The sequence below is a fragment of the Copadichromis virginalis genome, linkage group LG15, assembly GCF_057382275.1.
Source record: "Copadichromis virginalis isolate Kocher_CV1m ecotype Utaka linkage group LG15, C_Virginalis_male_GT1.1, whole genome shotgun sequence".
Lineage (NCBI taxonomy): Eukaryota > Metazoa > Chordata > Actinopteri > Cichliformes > Cichlidae > Copadichromis > Copadichromis virginalis.
Genome location: NC_140632.1, coordinates 42,092,780 through 42,115,431, shown reverse-complemented (window position 1 = coordinate 42,115,431; position 22,652 = coordinate 42,092,780). Strand labels below are relative to the sequence as shown.

General features: G+C 43.9%; 1 protein-coding gene across 1 annotated transcript in view; it reads right to left on the bottom strand.

Annotated features, from left to right (window-relative positions):
• Window positions 1-6,478: 6,478 nt before the first annotated feature.
• LOC146693095 (protein NLRC3-like) overlaps window positions 6,479-22,652 on the bottom strand; it is a 37,532-nt gene continuing 21,358 nt past the window's right edge. The window contains exons 4-8 of the mRNA XM_085433459.1: window positions 20,594-22,385; window positions 13,489-13,662; window positions 9,903-10,076; window positions 7,309-7,355; window positions 6,479-7,154 (exon numbers count right to left, since the gene is read on the bottom strand). Of these exons, the coding sequence (XP_085289585.1) occupies window positions 6,613-7,154; window positions 7,309-7,355; window positions 9,903-10,076; window positions 13,489-13,662; window positions 20,594-22,385 (2,729 nt within the window). The 3' untranslated portion in view covers window positions 6,479-6,612. The remainder of the gene's footprint in view (window positions 7,155-7,308; window positions 7,356-9,902; window positions 10,077-13,488; window positions 13,663-20,593; window positions 22,386-22,652) is intronic.

Here is a 22,652-nt window from a genome sequence, read left to right as displayed (position 1 = left end):
CTCACTGTATTACGGGACAAAGTGCGTCCCTTATTAGCTCAATACGGGACGTGTACTTTTGTTTCTAAATACGGGACGATTCCGTATTTTAAGGGACGGTTGGCAACCCTAGCTCTGTAGGTCCTCACCTCTGCTGACCAGGAACACCACAAGGCCTAAGATGTGATCTTCTGGACATGTGATCATGTTAATGTGGTTCAGGTCTTCACACACTGAGAACATCCTCTGTCTGATATACATGCTGGTATCACATGATTCATACCTGTGGACCGTAACATCGATGTTGTCTTTTACTACAATATACCAGACGTACCGGGCGATGGAAGCTCTGCTCTTATTTACTTGTTGCCATGGTGAATCCAGGTACCAGAGCTCCATTGAGGTGTAAATTCCAGGTTTCTTTATTCAGGTGGGTTGTTGTGATGTCTGCTAGCAGATGGAAAGTCTAGAACAGAGGAAGTTGCTCATTTTATTTCTACAGGACTGTTTAACTGCTGTGCGAAGCCTTGTGGACTGAACACAGTCATCTGGTTTGTTTTGTGTGCAGTGTGAACTTATTTCAGGTGTATTGTATGTTTGTATAGTCCATTCACTGCTGAACTGAAGTCTAGTTTCCTTTTTTTCTCTTGGACTTTAAAGGAAGGACGGATGAGCAGCATGAAGATCAGAGTTTTGACCTGCTGTGAGACGATCACTGAGGTTTTACTGCATCGTTCTTAACCTGCATCAGGTCAGAAAATGATGTGAGGGGAGATTGTCACATCTTGCAGGAGCTTTCCTCTCCTCAGGAGCTCTCTCTGCAGGAGGGGGAGATACAGGAGAGGTGGAGGAAGATCTCAGCCTGGGTGTTATGTAGTCTGGAAGATGAGTGGATGGTGGGGTGGGTGCAGTTTTCTCTGTGGTGGGGTTGGGTGGACTGTCCTGGGCTCTGTGGGGCCGGGAGGCGCTGCTGCACTGGGCCCCGGTCTGGATGGGCCTGGGCCCCCTTTCCCTGGCGGGTCGCGGAGTATGGGGGTGCCTACTGGGGTCAGCGGGGGAGCTGGCCCCAGGGAGGGGTCACTTGCCCCTCCCTTCCTTCCCTCCCCATCTCCAGCTGCCTCCCTCTTCCCGCTCCACCACAACCACCCACACATGCAGGACCTTGGAGTAGGGGTATGTCACCAGGGTGCAGAGGAGGCTACCCCCCCCCCCCCCCCTCTGTCCCCTTCTGGCTGCCTCTGCCTCAATTTTATCCCACAACTTAGACATTCACATTACTCACACTCTCATTACACATACATATAGGATCTTGGGGGTGGGCACGATACACGGAATCCAAAGTACCATCAGGGTGTACACCCCACCCCTGGCGTCGTTGCCCACCTCTCAATGTTAAATACACGTAGACATTGAGGGCTAGCAGGAGGGGCTATGCGCTTACCTGCTGCTCTCTGGCAGGTAGCTCCATGCCCTCCTGGGTTTTAAATGCACCTTAGAACACACATGCATCAACACTACAATGAGCAGGTGGAGGGAGGTTTGGAGTCTTCTCTCACCCCCGTTCTCTGCGACCTGCTGGAGCGGGGGGGCTAGGAGGAGGAGTTGGCCGTCCGACTGCGGTCTGGAGTATGGGGCCTCCCTGCTGCTGCGGAGTCGGGGCGGTCTGCCTCCCCCCACCGCAGGGAGAAGGGTAACACCACCTGGGTCTGGGTGCAGTTCCCCCTCCAGGGGCAAGGGTACCTAGACCCGGGGCTTAGAGTACGCTTGGGGAGTGTGATCGTGTGTACAGTGTCTCTTTATGTCTGTCTCCACGTTGGTTGAGTGTGGAGTAAGTGCATATGAGAGCATGAGGGTGGGAATGGATGTTTGTATCTGTGTGTTCCTGTATGTCTGTGTCTATATGTCAGGTTGGGTGTCAGGCGCCACCTCTCTGGGGACATCTCAGGCCCTCCAAGGTTTGGAGGCCTATCTCCCCCTACCACCACTTCCCCTGCCAGTGGCGGACCCCCTCAGACATCGGTGCGTTGGTGGTTCTTTGTGTCCGGGGATGGGCGTCCAGGTACACAACGGCTCACTCCTTGGCGGCCGCTTATCGGGCCTGGAGCCTGGGGCTCGCTCGGGCCACTTCGGAGGTGGGGTGCCCCCGGCCTCTCGGCCTGGGGCTCGGTCACTCAGGCACGGCTGGCTGCCGGCGGAGCTCACGGGCGCGTCACTGCAACTCCCCCTGGCTTCTGCTCCGCGGCTGCTGAGTGAGCCCTCATCTGGGACTCTCCTCAGCTCTTTCTGGGACAGTGGCGCGGCTGCCCCTCTGTTGGTCTTCCTTGGTCTCTTGTGTTCTGGGGGCCTCTGGATGTCTGGAGTTTTGATCTCCTCCAGTCCTGCTTCATGCCCTGGAGGACGGGGCTGTGGCCCCCCCACACCCTCTAGCAGATCATTACATGAAGGAACCTTTTAAAAAAAACAAGCGCGTCCATGCTCACAGGTGTACACACGGGTGATCACACCCACAAACTACACCCTTTTTGGCTCCTACCTCAAAGCACACTGTGTTCTGTTGATCTTATGTGCTGCACAATAATGTTTAATATTTAATATTTACTGTCATATTCCCATATATCATTGTGATGTTGTTTATTCTATTACTCTTGTTCTCTTCTGCTTGTTTTCTTTTTTCTTTCTCAGCAGGTGATCCAGGTGATTGATATATGCATTTTTTTTTCTCTGCCAGTTCTGTTGGTTTTTGTCTTTTGCCCTTCTCCCCCGTCCCTCTTCTCAGCTGTTTCTCTTTCCCTCTTTCTTTCTCCCCTTCTTTCCCCCAGTCAAGTCTGTCCCGTATTCAGTAAGTGAAAATAAAATAAACAATAAAAGGTGAATCAAATGGACCATTACGGCAAGGCTGGGATGGTCAATTTGGTAAAGTAAATCCGTTGGGCATCTTTCTTTGCCTTTAGACAACAATTCTGATGGCAAAAGAGCCAAACGGGACAGGCAAGCAAAAAAAAAGAAAAAAAGAAAATAAAGTATCTGAATTTCAGGAGCCGGACCACGCCTCCGAACTTATCTATGTTCCAGCAAATCTACAAGATGTTCGTTCTCGTTTACGTGAACGTTATGTGTTTCTTTAAAGGCCTAAGATGTTTCTAAGTTACAAATCTTGCATAGATTATTATGCTATTTTAATATAAATAAAAACAAATAACTCAAATGTTTTTGTCTCCTAAAGAGATTTGTGCCTATGGTAATGAATACTCGAATCACACTGTTGTGAGATCCTGGTTCCAGATTCACTTTTGACTTCTAGAGCTAAGCATGGACAAGCATCAGTTTACATCAGTGAACTTACATCAATGCACTCAAAGCAGATCCCTGAGGTCATGTGATCAGGACCCGCTGGCTGTGCAAAATACAAGGCTGAGGATGAAAGGAGACTTTTTTCTGTCTTTATTTTAGCATTTCATTGTAAAGGACTGTAATATTATTCTTATCTTGAATAAAATTGTATTTACTTTATTTACAAAAAAAAAGAAAAAGAAAGAAAATGATGTGAGACCTGATTAAATTTAAAGCCGTGACAGTTTCTCCCGCTCATCATTATCCACTCATTTTTTCCCACGGGACATTAAATATGGACTTTTTTAAATGGACTCTGGTTTGTGTTTCAGCCCGTAAACACACAGGACTGATCACACCTGCGGTTCAGTTAAATATCTGAGTGATAATGTGTTTCTGAGGCTGTGTCCCAATCCAGCAACCGCACGCTTTGGAGTATGCATTTTGAGACCTATTATACACAGCGTCGCAACGACGGCTGTCCCAATCCGAAGTGTACTTCAAATGCATACTCCAAATGCGCTGTCGATTTCCCCAAATTTGAAGTGTGGGCCGGTGCACGCTTAGTGGTACCATATATCCCACAATTCATAGCGCGGCGGGGGGTGTGGATAATTTTGCCGAAAAATACGGCAGACGGCTGAAGCGGAGCGGCCGAAGAGTGAACTTTCAAAAGTAAGTACTGAATATTATGTCACTTATTTATGTCGGGAAAGTCATGTGACATTAGTGACGTTTGTACTAACTTGGTTTTAAAGCCTTTAAAATTTACGCCGTTCAATAGTCGACCTTAATCTTACAGAGAATGTGATGATTTTGTGGATAATTAAAGTCAGTCATATATCCACAAACACAACAAGCTGAAAGTCAGTGATGCTGCTCGGTTTGCAGTCCTGAACATCACGGCACAAGCAGGATCCACTGCACTGTTAATGTGAGCTATGTTATATTGCTGCCTCTGTTTGGTGGTGTCGAGCCAAACGGACTTTAACGTGTGTTTGAACGAGCTGACGGTTCACTCGTTAAGCTGAAAGAAAGATGCTTTAACCACAGCAGTCACACATGTGTCCACTGCACCATCTGGAACTCTTCTTGTTTACACTCGTAATAACACAAACACTAAATCCTGCTTCTCTGGTGTTGTTGTGTAGCAGTGTGTACACCTGAGACTGTCACCTGTCTGTCTGTCCTGCACTCTCTCTCTGTTTCTTTCTCTCTGATTGTGTAATAAAAGTATGAACATGTGTTTATAAGTTACACTTGTGTCTGAATCCTGCAGCTTATCACACATTTGATTTCCATGTGTGACGACTGCAAGTGTCCAGAGTGAGGACAGACTGAGGGACCCACTGCTGCACATCATCTGTGAGGCTTTGCAGCCCTGATGATCCACCAGGACAAACTCAGCAGTGTGTGAGGAAGAGGAGGAGGAAGAGCCAGCAGCAGCTGACAGATGGAGAGAATAGACAGACTGTTCCCTGTTTGTGAAGGACTGCTAGGAAAGTTTAACAAAACTGTCTGTGCTGAATCAGTCTTATTAGGTAATGTTCAAATAATGTGATCATCCCAGTGTTTCCAGTGTGGGAGAAAGTACTCAGGGCCTTCAGGTTACACACCATGAAAGGCAGAAACAAGTTTAATGTTCAGAAACCTAAAGTCTGTATCAGCAGCAGAATGGAGCTAAAATAAATGTTGGTTTCAGTTCTATGAAGCTTTGAGTATTTTGGATCAGTAGCTGCTGTGTTTGTTGCATCATGTTGCTGTAATTGTTTATATGCTTTATATATTCTGAGCTAAGTTGATCTATAGTGTTACATCATATTCTGTAAGGATGTTATGTGTTTGTAGACTTTCTGCCCAGTTTGACCCATTTAGCAGAAGTCAGCTTGGTTCCACTTGCCTCTTACCCGTGATTGCGTCGCTATGGGATAGACAGCATCCTGACCAACTGTGTCACAGTCTGGTATGAGAACTGCTCTGTTGCTGACCGCAAGGCACTGCAGCGGGTGGTGAAAACTGCCTAACGCATCACAGGGACTCCACTTCCTGCAATTGAGGATGCCCACAAGAAGAGATGTCTACGCCGAGCACGCATCATTCTCAGAGACTCCTCTCATCCTGCCAATAAACTCTTCCAGCTCCTCCCCTCCAAAAGGTGCTACAGGACCTTTCAGGCTAAAACCAGCAGGTTTAGGAGGAGCTTCTTCCCCACAGCTGTCACCCTACTGAAGTCAGTCCCCGCTGAACCTTTCCACCCACACCCCCTTATCCCTCCCAATGACCATGATCATGATAGTGTAGTCTCTGTTACAGTGCATACATGGTTCACTGTTATAGTCCGTTCAGAGTACTATATTCATAGCACTCTGTAGATCTGTTTACCACACACCGGTACAGCTGTATATATGTAGCACATATGTATACTTGCTCTCTGTATAGCAATATAAACATCTTGTGGAATATGAAATAGGACCCAAAATGCAGACTGCTTAAGTGGAGGATGAGCTTTATTTACAACCGGATAAGAACAACAAAAGGGGTGGCGAGAAACAGAACGGTAATAACTCTAAACTGGGAAAACTAAAGTAAACACGAAACCAGAACACTAACGAGGGTACCTTGCAGGGAGAATGACCAGGAAGCTGGAGGAAATAAACACAGAATGGCGGCGAGGAAAATAACGCAGACGAACCAGCAACTACCATGACAGAAGACACAACTTAAATACACCCAGAGAACACAGGGAGATTACACGCAGGTGGGGAACACAGCTGGGAGTGATTATCGTGACGAGACTAGGGAGGCAAACTGAAAACACTCACATAAGACGCAGACCTTCACAATAAAACAGGAAACACATACACGCAATGACATAACACACCAACTTAACACAGACTGGGGGACACAGAACATAGGAACATGAACAGAAGAATACAAACACCCAAGGTAACCAAAACCACAGAATACTAATAGACTAAACATAAACACGGAGTCACAGACTCCGGACCATGACACATCTGTAGACTTAACTTATTTGTACATAATCTGTTCAGAACTATTCCGACCTTTTCTACACTTACCTGTATATAATCTACTCTTATTGCACTTCTAATCAAAAATAAAGTTTGCATCTAATCAGAAGTGCAAGAGCACTTACTGCTCTTGCACTTCTGATTAGATGCAAACTTTATTTCGTTACCCTGTATTTATACATGTGTAATGACAATAAAGTTGAATCTGAATCCTAATCTGTTCAACCTGTTTCTCTAACAGGAGGACACTCTTTAGACTAAATGATTAAACTCAGCACAGACTCACGGTGGAACCAGAATAAACTCTGAATCCAGGATAAAGAGGTTCAGTGAATGTGGTGTTGAAGGTGTGGAGGTGGATCAGAGTGTCAGAGGAGACTCTGTAGAAGGACAGAGTTCCAGCAGGACAGTCCACATAAACTGCTGCTCTGTTAGAGACGGAGGAGGAGGAGGAGGATGTGGAGGAGGAGATGGATGTTTTTATGTTATTGTGACAGACACAATAAGGACCATCATCAGAGCAGAATAAACTCCAGGAGTGGTCATTCTTTCCAAACACACAGTTATTATTGACTCCTTTCCTTCTGATTCTTCTGTAACTCACTGTTATACGAACCTCTCCTCTCCACTCGACCTCCCAGTAACAGCGACCAGTCAGACCATCACTACACAGCAGCTGTAGACGATAACCAAATCTGTCTGGATGTTCAGGATATGGCTGAACCTCCTTCACACGTGTCACCTTCCTGTTGTTGTCAGACAGTTGGAGGTTTTTGTGTACTGTGTTTGTGTCGATTGTGAGTTGACAGGAATCTGATGGAGAGAACAAACACAATCCAGCTGCAGTTATTGATCCATCATCTGTTCATTGATTGACACTTTGATGATGACTCCTGACATCAGAATGATGAAGATGGTTGAATGTGTGCTGCTTTGTTTTCATGAATCACATTAAAAACACACTTACACTTCCTCAGACCTGGTCTCAACCATCGGACTCCAGCAGGCTCCACCCTGAAAGGAGGAGGGGGGTCAGAGCAGCACAGTCAGCATGCACACATGGACATTACAGAGTGGCTCCACCATTCTGTAAGCATGTAAGTTGATCTTAAGAAGAACATTTCAAGTGGAGAGAATATTTTATGATCACCAGGATCCTTCCATCTGAGTCATTACTTTTAAAGAGGTGCTGCTATACGAGGGAATATTCCATAGATTATTTATTAGAAACATGTATTAGAAAAGAAATGTGTGATTTCCTTGCACAGCTTTGCCGTCCACCTGGGCCTTACACAGAGTTTCTGTCTGATTTCTCAGACTTTTTATCTCATTTAGTGCTCAGCTCAGATAAAATCATTATTGTGGGTGATTTTAACATCCATGTAGATGCTAAAAATGACAGCCTCAACATGGCATTGAATCTGTTATTAGACTCAATTGGTTTCTCTCAAAATGTAAAAGAACCCACCCACCACTTTAATCACACTCTAGATCTTGTTTTAACATATGGCATAGAAACTGAACATTTAACAGCGTTTCCTGAAAACCCTCTCCCGTCTGATCATTTCCTGATAACATTTACATTTACAATAATTGATTACACAGCGGTGGAGAGTAGACTTTATCAAAGTAGATGTCTTTCTGAAAGCGCTGTAACTAAGTTTAAGAATATAATCCACCCACTGTTATCATCTTCAATGCCCTGTACCAACACAGAGCAGAGCAGCTATCTGAACGCTACCCCAACAGAGGTCGATTATCTTGTTAATAATTTTACCTCGTCACTACGTACGACTCTGGATACTGTAGCTCCAGAGTGCCATTAGTGTGGTTACAGCTAGTGAGCTGAGTGTTTGCAGCTAGTGAGCTGCACTCTTTTTGACATACTTTGTACTTTATTGACTAACGCTTGAGTTTTGCTTGTTTCTTTAAACGGTAATAGCGGCTTGTCCATCTCTTTTAGTTAGTATTAATAGAAACTTTAATAAAACTCTTTAATTTAACCCTTTTGCCTCCTTGACTCCTTTTTCTGACCCGGACACTTTTTGTTACTTCCCCCTCACCGCCTAGACCCCTCAGGGGAACGTAACAAGTGGGGAACTCTGGAAAACTAAGGTCTCTAATCAGAAGTACCTGACTCCGTGGTATAATTCTCAAACACGTAGCCTAAAGCAGATAACTCGTAAGCTGGAGAGGAAATGGCGTGTCACAAATTTAGAGGATCATCATTTAACCAAATCACAGATGTAACATTATCTACAGCTACTTTTAGTACCATTGATATTCATTTAGACTCTTTTTCTCCAATTGATCTTTCTGAGTTAACTTCAATAATTACTTCCTCCAAACCATCAACGTGTCTTTTAGACCCCATTCCTACAAAACTGCTCAAAGAAGTCCTGCCATTAATTAATTCTTCGATCTTAAATATGATCAACCTATCTCTAATAATCAGCTATGTACCACAGGCCTTCAAGCTGGCTGTAGTTAAACCTTTACTCAAAAAGCCATCTCTAGACCCAGCAGTCTTAGCTAATTATAGGCCAATCTCCAACCTTCCTTTCATATCAAACATCCTTGAAAGAGTAGTTGTCAAACAGCTAACAGATCATCTGCAGAGGTTTATTTGAAGAGTTTCAGTCAGGTTTCAGAGCTCATCACAGCACATAAACAGCTTTAGTGAAGGTTACAAATGATCTTCTTATGGCCTCTGACAGTGGACTCATCTCTGTGCTTGTCCTGCTAGACCTCAGTGCAGCGTTCGATACTGTCGACCATAATATCCTATTAGAGCGATTAGAACATGCTGTAGGTATTACAGGTACTGCGCTGCAGTGGTTTGTATCATATCTATCTAATAGACTCCAGTTTGTGCATGTAAATGGAGAGTCCTCTTCACACACTGAGGTTAATTATGGAGTTCAGGGTTCAGTGCTAGGACCAATTCTGTTTACATTATACATGCTTCCCTTAGGCAGCATCATTAGAAGACATAGCATACATTTACACTGCTATGCAGATGACACCCAGCTCTATCTGTCCATGAAGCCAGATAACACACACCAATGAGTTAAACTGCAGGAATGTCTTAAAGACATAAAGACCTGGATGGCCGCTAACTTTCTGCTTGTTAATTCAGGTAAAACTGAGGTTATTGTACTCAGCCCTGAAATTCTTAGAAATATAGTCTCTAACCAGATGCGTACTCTGGATGGCATTACCTTGGCCTCCAGTAACACTGTGAGGAACCTTGGAGTCATTTTTGACCAGGACATGTCCTTCAACGCACATATTAAACAAATATGTAAGACTGCGTTCTTCCATTTGTGCAACATCTCTAAAATTACACTGCACTAGACCCTTATGCATTTTACCCTTTGTCACACTTTCTTGTGATTATTTAAGACTACCCATTCATGTTAACTGCTTTTTATAAAAGACATTTGGCTCCACTGATCCCTCCCCTTCAACTGGTTGTCCTTCCTGAACCTGGTTCTGCCAAAGGTTTCATCCTGTCTGTATCATTGTATGGTCTGTACCTCACAATACAAATATCCATACCTGAGAGTGTCCAGTCTCCATTGTGAATCCTTCAGACCAGCCGACAGCAGCTGTGTTCCAGAAATGCCTGGATGATTGTAGCTCAGGTCTAACACTCTCAAATGGGAGGGGTTGGAGTTGAGAGCTGAGACCAGAGAGGTACAGCCTTCTTCTGTTATCATACAACCAGGGACACTGCAGGAAGTGAATAAATAGATACATTCTAATGTATTTTATTTTATTTTACATTAGAGTTTTCCAGGTACTCCAGGTATAAAATATATGCATATGGAAGTAAATAAAGAATGGGTCCTAAGAACTCATTCTTTTTAGGGAAACATTAAATTGATGGCGAACAGATCAAAACACTGACAGAATCCATGGATGGCAGGCTTTTGAGTGTCCTTGCAAAGAAAGGTGGCTATATTGGTCGCTGATTTGTTTTTGTTTTGTTTTTGAATGTGAGATATGTATATTTGTGAATGTGGAGATGTTATATTGGTTTCACTGGTAAAAATAAATAATTGAAATGGGTATATATTTGTTTTTTGTTAAGTTGCCTAATAATTATGCACAGTAATAGTCACCTGCACACACAGATATCCCCCTAAAATAGCTAAAACTAAAAACAAACTAAAAACTACTTCCAAAAACATTCAGCTTTGATATTAATGAGTTTTTTGGGTTCATTGAGAACATGGTTGTTGTTCAATAATAAAATTATTCCTCAAAAATACAACTTGCCTAATAATTCTGCACTCCCTGTATAGACACAGACAAACAGGCACACACAGATACGAACATCCATTCCCACCCCCATGCACACATATGCAAATACTCAGCACTCACCCAATGTGGAGACAGACATAAGTAGACACTGTACACACAATCACATTCCCCAGACGTACTCTATACTCCCGGTCTAGGTACCTGTGTGTTCTAAGGTAGCCCTGTCCCCCAGGGCATGAATGGCTCCCCTGCACCCTGGTGACACACCTGCACCCCAAGGCCCTGCATGTGTGGGTGATTGTGGTGGAGCGGGAAGAGGGAGGCAGCTGGGGATGGGGAGGGAAGGAAAGTAGGGGCAAGTGGCCCCTCCCTGGGGCATTCATGTCATTTGATGTTTGAGCTGATAAATAGTAGATCTGAAATTTCTAGATTATTGCTTATTCTACATCTAGCCAAGAGTAATCTAATAATGTATGTTTTAGCCATCCTGAGATAAATTGAAGTGTTGTGTAAATAGTGATGCGTAACTAGTGTTGAAAGTTAGGCAGATCTAATCCTTTTATTCTTGGTCTTTTGTAGTGTTTTTAAGCTGTATCGCCCCCCCCCCCCTTTTTTTTGTGCCCTTTATCACCCTCTTCCCCGCTGTTTTTCTTTCCCTCCCACTCTTTTTTCTCCATTTCCTTTCCAATAGTCATGTCTGTTCCATATGTAGCAACTGAAAAATAAAATTAAATACATAAACAATAAAAACAAAGGTCAATCAAATGGACCAACATGGCAAGGCCGGGATGGTCCACTTGGTATAGTAAACCTGTTGGGTATCTTTCTTGACCTTCAGACAATAATTCTGATGGCAAAAGAACCAAACGGGACCCAAGCTTGAAGGATAGACAGTCCGCAGGGGTGAGAGGGTTTTTTTTATATATATTTGAGAAGGAGAATCCATCTGTCCATTGTCCACCACTTACCCAGGTTCGGTTCATGGGAGCAGCAGAGAAGTCCAGACTCTACCCATCTCTTCTAGCTCAGTAATAATAATAATTATTAATAATATAGTTATCTTGATTCATCATGTTTTGTTAACCTTTTGTATCAGCAAAAAAAGTCTTATTTTATATCACTTTTTTCTTACATCATCATATACAGTGGGGCAAAAAAGTATTTAGTCAGCCACCGATTGTGCAAGTTCCCCCACTTAAAATGATGACAGAGGTCAGTAATTTGCACCAGAGGTACACTTCAACTGTGAGAGACAGAATGTGAAAAAAAAAATCCATGAATTCACATGGTAGGATTTGTAAAGAATTTATTCGTAAATTAGGGTGGAAAATAAGTATTTGGTCACCTCAAACAAGGAAAATCTCTGGCTCTCACAGACCTGTAACATCTTCTGTAAGAAGCTTTTCTGTCCCCCACTCGTTACCTGTATGAATGGCACCTGTTTGAACTCATCATCTGTATAAAAGACACCTGTCCACAGCCTCAAACAGTCAGACTCCAAACTCCGCCATGGCCAAGACCAAAGAGCTTTCGAAGGACACCAGGAAAAGTATTGTAGACCTGCACCAGACTGGGAAGAGTGAATCTACAATAGGCAAGCAGCTTGGTGTGAAAAAATCAACTGTGGGAGCAATCATCAGAAAATGGAAGACATACAAGACCACTGATAATCTCCCTCGATCTGGGGCTCCACGCAAGATCTCATCCCGTGGGGTCAAAATGATCATGAGAACGGTGAGCAAAGATCCCAGAACCACACGGGGGGACCTGGTGAATGACCTGCAGAGAGCTGGGACCAAAGTAACAAAGGTCACCATCAGTAACACACTACAACGGCAGGGAATCAAATCCCGCAGTGCCAGACGTGTTCCGCTGCTGAAGCCAGTGCATGTCCAGGCCCGTCTGAAGTTTGCCAGAGAGCACATGGATGATACAGCAGAGGATTGGGAGAATGTCATGTGGTCAGATGAAACCAAAGTAGAACTTTTTGGTATAAACTCAACTCGTCGTGTTTGGAGGAAGAAGAATACTGAGTTGCATCCCAAGAACACCATACCTACTGTGAAGCATGGGGGTGGAAACATCATGCTATGGGGCTGTTTTTCTGCCAAGGGGACAGGACGACTGATCCGTGTTAAGGACAGAATGAATGGGGCCATGTATCGTGAGATTTTGAGCCAAAACCTCCTTCCATCAGTGAGAACTTTGAAGATGAAACGAGGCTGGGTCTTCCAACATGACAATGATCCAAAACACACCGCCCAGGCAACAAAGGAGTGGCTCCGTAAGAAGCATTTGAAAGTCCTGGAGTGGCCTAGCCAGTCTCCAGACCTCAACCCCATAGGAAATCTGTGGCGGGAGTTGAAAGTCCGTGTTGCTCGGCGACAGCCCCAAAACATCACTGCTCTCGAGAAGATCTGCATGGAGGAATGGGCCAAAATACCAGCTACTGTGTGTGCAAACCTGGTAAAGACCTATAGTAAATGTTTGACCTCTGTTATTGCCAACAAAGGTTATGTTACAAAGTATTGAGTTGTATTTTTGTTATTGACCAAATACTTATTTTCCACCCTGATTTACGAATAAATTCTTTACAAATCCTACCATGTGGATTCATGGATTTTTTTTTCACATTCTGTCTCTCACAGTTGAAGTGTACCTCTGGTGTAAATTACTGACCTCTGTCATCATTTTAAGTGGGGGAACTTGCACAATCGGTGGCTGACTAAATACTTTTTTGCCCCACTGTATGTCCTCAGATCTTTATTGTGAGAATTGATCATTTATATCAAATCAAAGACCATTTGTCACATTTTAAAGGTACATGTAAAAGCTGTCAGCTTATATAATTCTGAATCATCAGTCAAAAAATCCTAACCTGAGAATTTCCAACATACACTGTGGAGTCTGCAGTCCAGCAGAAAGAAGCTTCATGCCTGAATCCTGCAGGTCATTGTTGCTCAGGTCCAGCTCTCTCAGACTACAGGAGTGGGAGCTGAGAACCATGGACAGAGCTTCACAGCTTCTCTCAGAGAGGTTACACCTGTTCAGGCTAAAGAAACAATGACATTTTTCATCAAACAAAAATAATTTTAATGTTGAATCTAGATTTCAAGATGAATATCTCAGTTTGCACCACAGTTCAGATTTTAATTAATTAATTTAAAAAAAAATAATTAACTGAGATTTTGCCCTGGGACAAATAAAACACTTTAAGTTAAATTTCCTAACAGAAAAGTAAATTAGACCTCTATTAAGTCTAAAGGGAAACCAGTGAATAGCTACTAGATTTACTTATACTAGTACAGAGTGACACCAATGACTGTAGAAAACATGGACGACGCTACAGCACCTCCTCACATTAAGCCAAAATATCGCGCTTGCCGAGGCTGCCATCTTGCATTTTTGGAGCCAGAGTCTGCGCGGTAGTGACTTCAGGTGGAGCGACTGTGTAACGCTCCCGCCCACACACCCCCTGGGCGTGACCGCAAACACGCCCAGTTTATTTGCTGATGGGTTTACCGCGACTGACGACTCGTTCAATTGAGGTAACTACAACCATGTCACTATTATGAAAAAGACACACAGCTTATCATCTTATAGTTCTAAAAGATCTAAAATCACTCTGTTGTTAAGTTGTTTGCTAAATTAGCCGCTAGCACACGCAATGTGTTGGGGGCTTGTTGCTAGTGATGCTACACACCTATTACTCTAATAGTCTGTATTATTGAATGATTCAGCACCAGAGATGGGCAGTAACGCATTATAAGTAACCCGTTACAAGTAACGATTACTGTTACTTTCGCCTAAGCACGCTGCGTTACTGTGTTACTAAAACTGTTATTTTTTTGTGAGAGTGTCTCATGACAATGACGTAAGCGAGTGCAACGTTCGTGGCAACAGCTGCGTGCAGATCACAAATGGATAATATATCGAGTGCGGGAGAGTGTATGACCGTGCAGCATTTAAAGCGTGGAGGTGCTGACCTTACTTTGAGTTTGATTCTGTAAAAAGTAAAAAAAACATTAGCGTCTGCTGCTCACTGTGTGGGAAGAAAACTTCTTTTTACAGCAAAAAAACCCCTAAAGGTCCGAGCAAGCACCAAATACGCTGCCACAGGAATGTGAAATTCACAGAGAAACTGCCATATCCTTCCACTGACCACTGCAGCACACCTGCACCAGGGTAAACCTCCGCCTGCCCCACTCCTGCTATACAGGTGAAAATAGAGCAACAGGACCGCTGAGTCTTTGATTTTATTAATTTTCTGCTGTGTTTTACGTGCATCGATTTGAAAGAGTGAGTGTAAACACAAAAACCGATTTTATTTTATATGGTGGAATGTGCAGAAAATAGGTTTAAATGTTAAACAAATTTTTTCCAGTCAGAGAATGTTGCATATAATTTAATGTTTGCTTGATGCATAAAGTTAAAAGATTAAAACTAATATTGTTTATTGTCATTTATGCTTAGAAATATTTACTCATATATGCTTAGAAGTATATAATCATTTGTAGATTGAAAGAATGTCTCATCCTAGGAGTTCTGTAACATATCTGTGTAGCATGAAGAGGGGGGTGCGTTCACTCCTCTACAGAGTGTTCTGGCATAGATCACACACCTCCTTGGAGAGGTCGTATCTTCTCTTGCTGATATATGGTATAGCAAACACACGTATATCTGTTTGAGTGTAAGAGCCTTTTGTTTAGATGGACCCGCTAGACTCCTGGCACCAGCTTTGGGGAGTCTTCACAGGGTCACATCTTGACCCCACACACACACAAACTTACACAACGCACAGGCAAGGTACTCTTGGTGTGTATGTAGACCTCTTATGTTAATGAAACTATGTATATTCATGTGAGCTCAATAAAAGAACAATGTTATGGGGGAGCGGACGAGAGCTACTGGGGTCAAGCGAAGGAACGGCGCTTGTCGTGGTTCTCTCCCTCATACATGAGTAACACAAAGAATTTTGCCTACTTGTGTCTTGCTTTTTCTGTGTAGTTAATTGTCCTTAACGTTCCAGCGAATAGGTTTATGCTTCAAACCTATCAAGTAGTTTTAAAAAGACTTTTTCATTTGATTACATTTTATATGATGGATTATGCAGAAAAATTAGAATTGGGCTGAAAGATCTATTGCTTTATTACCTATTTAGGGGATAAATCATGTTTTAAAAAGTAACTAAGTAACTAATTACTTTTGAAAATAAGTAATCAGTAAAGTAACGGGATTACTTTTTTGGGGAAGTAATCAGTAATTAGTTATTGATTACCTTTTTCAAGTAACTTGACCAACACTGTTCAGCACTCCTTAGGTTTTGTTATCCATTTTTAGACAGCGATGAGATCAGCTGCACACTCCACGCCCAGAGTTACTGTTAATATAAAAAAATGTAACGTTGTCCTTTAAGATTTTAACATTTAAGATTGAGTGTAATAGATCTAAAACTGTTTAAATGTTCAGAGCCCTCTGAACCCTTCCTGGTAACATGGAAACATGGAAACTTTAAAAACAGCAGCAGAACGTTTCAGTAGTTTAGTCTAATTTGTTTTTTTCATTTAATAATAGAGTCCATATTATATCAACAGCTACATTCACCCTGGGGAGAAACTAGTGAGGGATACCATGAAGACTAAGCTGGGTTTCCTGGGTCCAGAGGTTTGGAGAAACTTCTTCCCTTTCTTTCATCACAGCTGTCCTGTTCCAGAAGTTCTGTTGACCCACTGAGAGAGGCATCATTTAAGAAACACCAGGAAGACTGAAGCTCATCGCATTGATCAAGCAGGACTCATGATCTTCACCAGCAGCTCCCTCACAGGGAAATCTTCCGCACTCCTCCCAGGAGATGGATAAACCCAGCATTTCATGAACACTGTGATGGAGACCTTTGCTTTGTGTAATGTTATAAATACTCGGATACTCCCCAGAGGCTCCGGACTTTTACATAGAGATATTATACTCAGTCCTGTAGAAAGTTATATATTTAAAAATATATGATCCTCTCTAGTTACTCTGGTATAAATAACTTTGAATTACTTTATGGTAAATAACACACTATCGGCAAAAAACTGTGAAAGAATTCCAGATCACAAGGTTGTAGTTTGAATACAAGTGACAACCTTTGACCTTCATCAGGTTTTATTTAATTGTGTCAGAAAAATGTGCTCTTCATGCAGCTGAGTACATCAAGTGTTTAAAACGGAAGCTGTGCAGGTTTGAGATCAGCAGCTTTGTAAAACACCAAACTGAGGTCCTGTTAATGCTGATATATAGTGACACAGTTACATGGGTGATTAATCCTTTTCTTTTTTTATCTTTAACTTTATCAATAAAGCTGCAGCTTTCGCTACAGCACATGTGGTACTTTAACCTTTGCACTGTTTTCATCAGTTCATTTTGCAGTTAACATGTGAACATGTTGGATGATCTGATGCTGAGGTCTGAATCTGAGGGCAGCTCCTGTAATCACAAAGACAACAGAACCATCACAAACTGAATTATAAAGTTTATCTCTCAAATCTGAAATAAAGCTGATCCTTCTGTCCTCACACACTCAGGATCTGAAGCTCTTCTCTTACATTTTCAGTTCTACAGTTTAATCCATAAATACTGATTAATGAGGAGTGACTGAAGTAAAAGCTTTTTTTTTAAATTTGGTATTTATTGTCTTTACAGATGTGGCAAGAGACTGAAAACTGTTGTTTGCACATATTTAATAATCAGCTCTGCACAGGAGCTGAAGCAGAGTGCAGCCTGTCACTTTTACAGTATAATACTTGTAATAAAAGTACAGTAACGGTAATTAATGACTGAGCAGCCCGGGGCGTTTCTCTTGATTTTTTTTATCCAGGATAAATTCATTCACCTGCAAGGATTAGATAAACGAATTTTACAAAACAAGTTTCCCCGACATCCGAGTGCTCATGTTAGCTAGCTAGGTCTCAGGACCGAGCTAAGGACGGTAATTATGGATTAGCTTACAAACACGTTTAACTTACCAAAAAGGTGCAGTGGGGCCTCGAGTCCTTCTGTCGGGTAGTCCAGTTTACTGAAGAACACCTCAGGCTGTCAGGTTAAAACAGTCGTTCGTGTTTTTGTAACAAAAACTCTGGCCCTTCTCTCAGAGCCTACACTCTATCTGCTATTCCTGAACAGAGATACGCAAGTTTCTCCGTGACTGCAGCTGCCAGTCAAAACTGTTATGATGAAGTTACACGCCAATTTAACATCACCGCGATAGAATCAAACTTATGGGAAAGGAGACCCCTTGGACACAAATCAGCGTGATAAGAACTATTGATAACAAAAGAAAGAATCTTTGGAAAAAATGTATCTGAAAAAATGTATCTGATGAGAATTAATTTACTTTTGTCTGTCCCCAATCCCATCCGCTAACATGGAGTAGGCGGAGTTTATGACCTTTACTGCAGCCCTGCAGCCATACACCAAGGGGCAATAGAGACATTTTAGCTTCATTTTGGGGGAGCTGTCGCGTCGTCCATGTTTTCTACAGTCACAGGCATTCAGTTCTGCTGGTCACTTTCATAATTCTAATATCTATAGAGTTATCTAGGACAGGGGCAACTGAGTCCAGCCCCTCTCCAGGAGACTGGTTCCAGAGCCCAAGCCATGCGTTGAGATGAGCCCAACTATATCTAGCCGGTACCTCTCAACCCCATGCCTAACTCAGGCTCCTTCCCCACCAGAGAGGTGATATTCCATGTTCCAATTGCCAGCTTTGGTAACTGATGATTGATCCACCAGGGCCTCTGCTCCAGCCCGCCACCCGGCACACAATGCACCCAACCCCTACGGCACCTGCGGGTGGTGGGCAGCAGGTTCCTTGCACAGCCCAAAAAAGGGACCTTTTTTGGGCTGTGCAGGGCCAGGCCCCATGGACTAAGGCCCGCCCACCTGATGCTTGGCAGGGTGAACTGTTCTCTTGGTGTTCTACTCATAGGGGTCTTCTGAATCGCTCTTTGTTCCTCACCTACCTACAACCAATTTGCCATGGGAGACCCTACCAGGGGCAGAAGCCCCCGGACAAAATAGCCCCTGGGATCCCTGGGACACACAAACTCCTCCACCACCATAAGGTAGTGATTCGCAGAGGGGATCTACGTCCCTACCCTCACCTGTGGTCACGAGCTGTGGGTAGTGACTGAAAGAATGAGAGTGCAGATAGAAGCGGCAGAAATGAACTTCCTCTGAAGGGTGGCTGACCTTACCATTAGAGATAGCGTGAGAGGTTCAGCCAACCGGGAGGGGCTCAGAGTAGAGCCACTGCTCCTCCACATGGAAAGGAGCCAGTTGTGGTGGTTCGTGTATCTGACAAAGATATCTCCCGATAAGTTGTTGGGCAACCCAGGACACATTGGGTAACGCCGTGGTGTTCCCCCGGACAAGCTGGAAGAGGTGGCTGGGGAGAGGGAGGAATGGTTTTTTTTGCTTAGGGTGCTGCCCCCGTGATCTATTAAAGAGATGAATTTGATGCCAAATCAGGTGGAAAACTTCTGTAGTCAGGAAATATTTAGGTTAATTTGATTGGTTATACTATAGGATTTGTAGTTATAGTAGTTGGCCAGTAGGAATGTTTGGCCCTGCTCTGCAGCAGCTTCTGACTAAAGCTTCTTACCCACTCCGCGGGTGGAAGCGGCTGGTGCCCGGCAGATGCCTACACAAGTGCCTGTTCCCCGGAAGAGGGCTGCTGAGGTCGGAGCACGTGAGGGACCTGCTCAGCAGGTTCCAAAGGTCAGAGCACACAAGAGCCCTTCCCAGCCGGGATGGGGTGCGCGAGGACCCTGCCAAGCCTGAGGTTGGCGTGCTGTCTAGACCAGGCTTCCTTCCACCTGGGGCTCTGTGTGGTCTTGCGTAACGGCTGCCTGCCAAGCCGCCTGGGAGCCTCGGATCATGCCGTGACTGCTGTGCCACCTCCACTTGCCACACAGGCATCCTCTGGTCCACACGGTGGCCACCAGATCAGCTTCATCATCGCTGTGGGACAAATGGCAGACCGAGCGGCATCCGCAATCACGCCTTGCTGGCTTAAAACGGATTGAACTGGGTCCATACTGTTGTTATTGGTGTGTGTTTGTGTAACCACGGTAACTTCTGACCCCACTTCCGCCAGTCCCTTTATTGTGGCGGGAATGAACCCTGTATAAGTTCCGGGTCAATCAGCTGCATGTCCCTGCTCCTCTGGCTGCTGTTGTCCCTGTGGTTGGCGTACTTGTCAGATATCGACAAATTTTACACTACAGACCAGTTGACAGCGTGCAATAACCCGGCCAATTCATTCACCTTTACACTACCTCACAATCGACTCAACGGTCAGGTTTCTTTTTTCTCCCGCGATCAGCCCTGATCAGCGCGAGATGGCGAGCCACCCGACCACCGCTACGTTGCGGTAGGAATTATGAACCTATGGACTGAATCAAACTGTTGACACATGACCTATCACAGGTCCATGGAACTAAAATAAATCACATACTGGACTACACCTCATCCCACCTCCTTTTGGAACCCAATAAGCTGTCTTGTATTGTCAACATTATTTTGTTTGTGATATATATGCATTTTTTTTTTTGTACATCTGTCTATATATTCCTCATAACAAACATAATACATATATTTTGAGCTCGACTTTGATTTCCTGTGTTTTATTCACACCCTCAGGCTCCATAGTCGAAACTTATTCTGATAGCTCATTGTCTATGAGGCTGCAGTCAGGCGCCCTGGTCCTTTAACCGTGTTACATTTGGCTGGGGGCTGGAAAGCTGCAGCCGTGAAAGTATAAGGTACAACAACTGGTAATAAAGGTGTGAAGAATGTGATCAAGCTCATCATTCGTATCCCACAATACCTCAAATAAATTATAAGCTAAAACATGTTATCAGCAGCAGCTATGGACCATCAATTTAAAACAAAACTCAATGACTGTATTTTAAAAATAAAATGAGAAGTATGTCCTTGCTTACAGAGCTTTGTTGGAGGCTTTGACCACTGGCAGCAACCTCAGAAGAGCCTCCTCTGAAGCAGAGTATTTCTTCAGGTCAAACACATCCAGATCTTTTTCTGATGATAGTAAGATGAAGACCAGAGCTGACCACTGAGTAGGAGACAGTTTATCTGTGGAGAGACTTCCTGATCTCAGGGACTGTTGGATCTCCTCCACTAGAGAACGATCATTCAGTTCATTCAGACAGTGGATCAGATTGATACTTTTCTCTGCAGACAGATTCTCACTGAGCTTCTCCTTGATGTACTGGACTGTTTCCTGATTGGTCTGTGAGCTACTTCCTGTCTGCGTCAGCAGACCTCGTAAGACAGTCTGACTGGTCTGCAGTGAAAGACCCAGGAGGAAGCGGAGGAACAAGTCCAGGTGTCCATTTGGACTCTGTAAGGCCTTGTTCGCAGCAGTCTGGTGGAGAGATTGAAGTTTTGGTGTGTTAAATAATTTAAACCACCAGGAGGTTGTTTCTTCCAGCAGATTGAGTCCAGAGTTGATGAAGGTCAGATGGACATGAAGAGCAGCCAGAAACTCCTGAACACTCAGATGGATGAAGCAGAACACCTTGTCCTGGTACAGTCCTCTCTCCTCTTTAAATATCTGTGTGAACACTCCTGAGTACACTGAGGCTGCTCTGATATTGATGCCACACTCTGTCAGGTCTGATTCATAGAAGATCAGGTTTCCTTTCTGCAGCTGATCAAAAGCCAGTTTTCCCAGAGACTCAATCATCTTTCTGCTCTCTGGACTCCAGTGTGGGTCTGTCTCAGCTCCTCCATCATACTTGACCCTCTTCACTTTGGCCTGAACCACCAGGAAGTGGATGTACATCTCAGTCAGGGTCTTGGGCAGCTGTCCTCCCTCTCTGGTTTCCAGCACATCCTCCAGAACTGTAGCAGTGATCCAGCAGAAGACTGGGATGTGACACATGATGTGGAGGCTTCGTGATGTCTTGATGTGGGAGATGATCCTGCTGGCCTGCTCCTCATCTCTGAATCTCTTCCTGAAGTACTCTTCCTTCTGTGGGTCAGTGAACCCTTTGACCTCTGTCACCATGCCAACACAGACAGGAGGGATCTGATTGGCTGCTGCAGGTCGTGTGGTTATCCAGAGGCGAGCAGAGGGAAGCAGTTTCCCCCTGATGAGGTTTATCAGCAGCACATCCACTGAGGTGGACTTTCTAGGGTCAGTTAGGATTGTAGTTTTGTGGAAGTCCAGAGGAAGTCGACACTCATCCAGACCATCAAAGATGAACACAACCTGGAAGTCTTCAAAGCTGCAGATTCCTGCTTCTTTGGTTTCAGTAAAGAAGTGATGAACAAGTTGCACCAAGCTGAACTTTTCCTCTTTCAGCACATTCAGCTCTCTGAAAGTGAATGGAAATATGAACTGGATGTCCTGGTTGGCTTTGTCTTCAGCCCAGTCCAGGCTGTATTTCTGTGTTAAGACTGTTTTCCCAATGCCAGCCACTCCCTTTGTCAGCACAGTTCTGATTGGTTCATCTCTTCCAGGTGAGGCTTTAAAGATGTCTTCTTGTCTGATGGTTGTTTCTGGTCTGTCTGGTTTCCTGGATGCTGTTTCAATCTGTCTGACCTCATGTTCATCATTGACCTCTGCAGTCCCTCCCTCTGTGATGTAGAGCTCTGTGTAGATCTGATTCAGAAGGGTTGGGTTTCCTGCTTTAGCGATCCCCTCAAACACACACTGGAACTTCTTCTTTAGTTTTGATTTGAAGTTAATCTGACACTTCTGAAGAGCCTCTAAATGAATAAAAGAAGAGAGGTTTAATGTTTTAATGTTTCTGTCAATGGCCAGAAACATTAAAAGCATTACTACCTGACCCGAAGGTCCCGAAGCTTCAGTAGTTGCAAATACATTACAAATTTGTTTAATATGTGCGTTGAAGGACATATCTTGGTCAAAAATGACTCCAAGGTTCCTCACAGTGTTACTGGAGGCCAAGGTAATGCCATCCAGAGTACGCATCTGGTTAGATACCATATTTCTAAGATTTTCAGGGCCGAGTA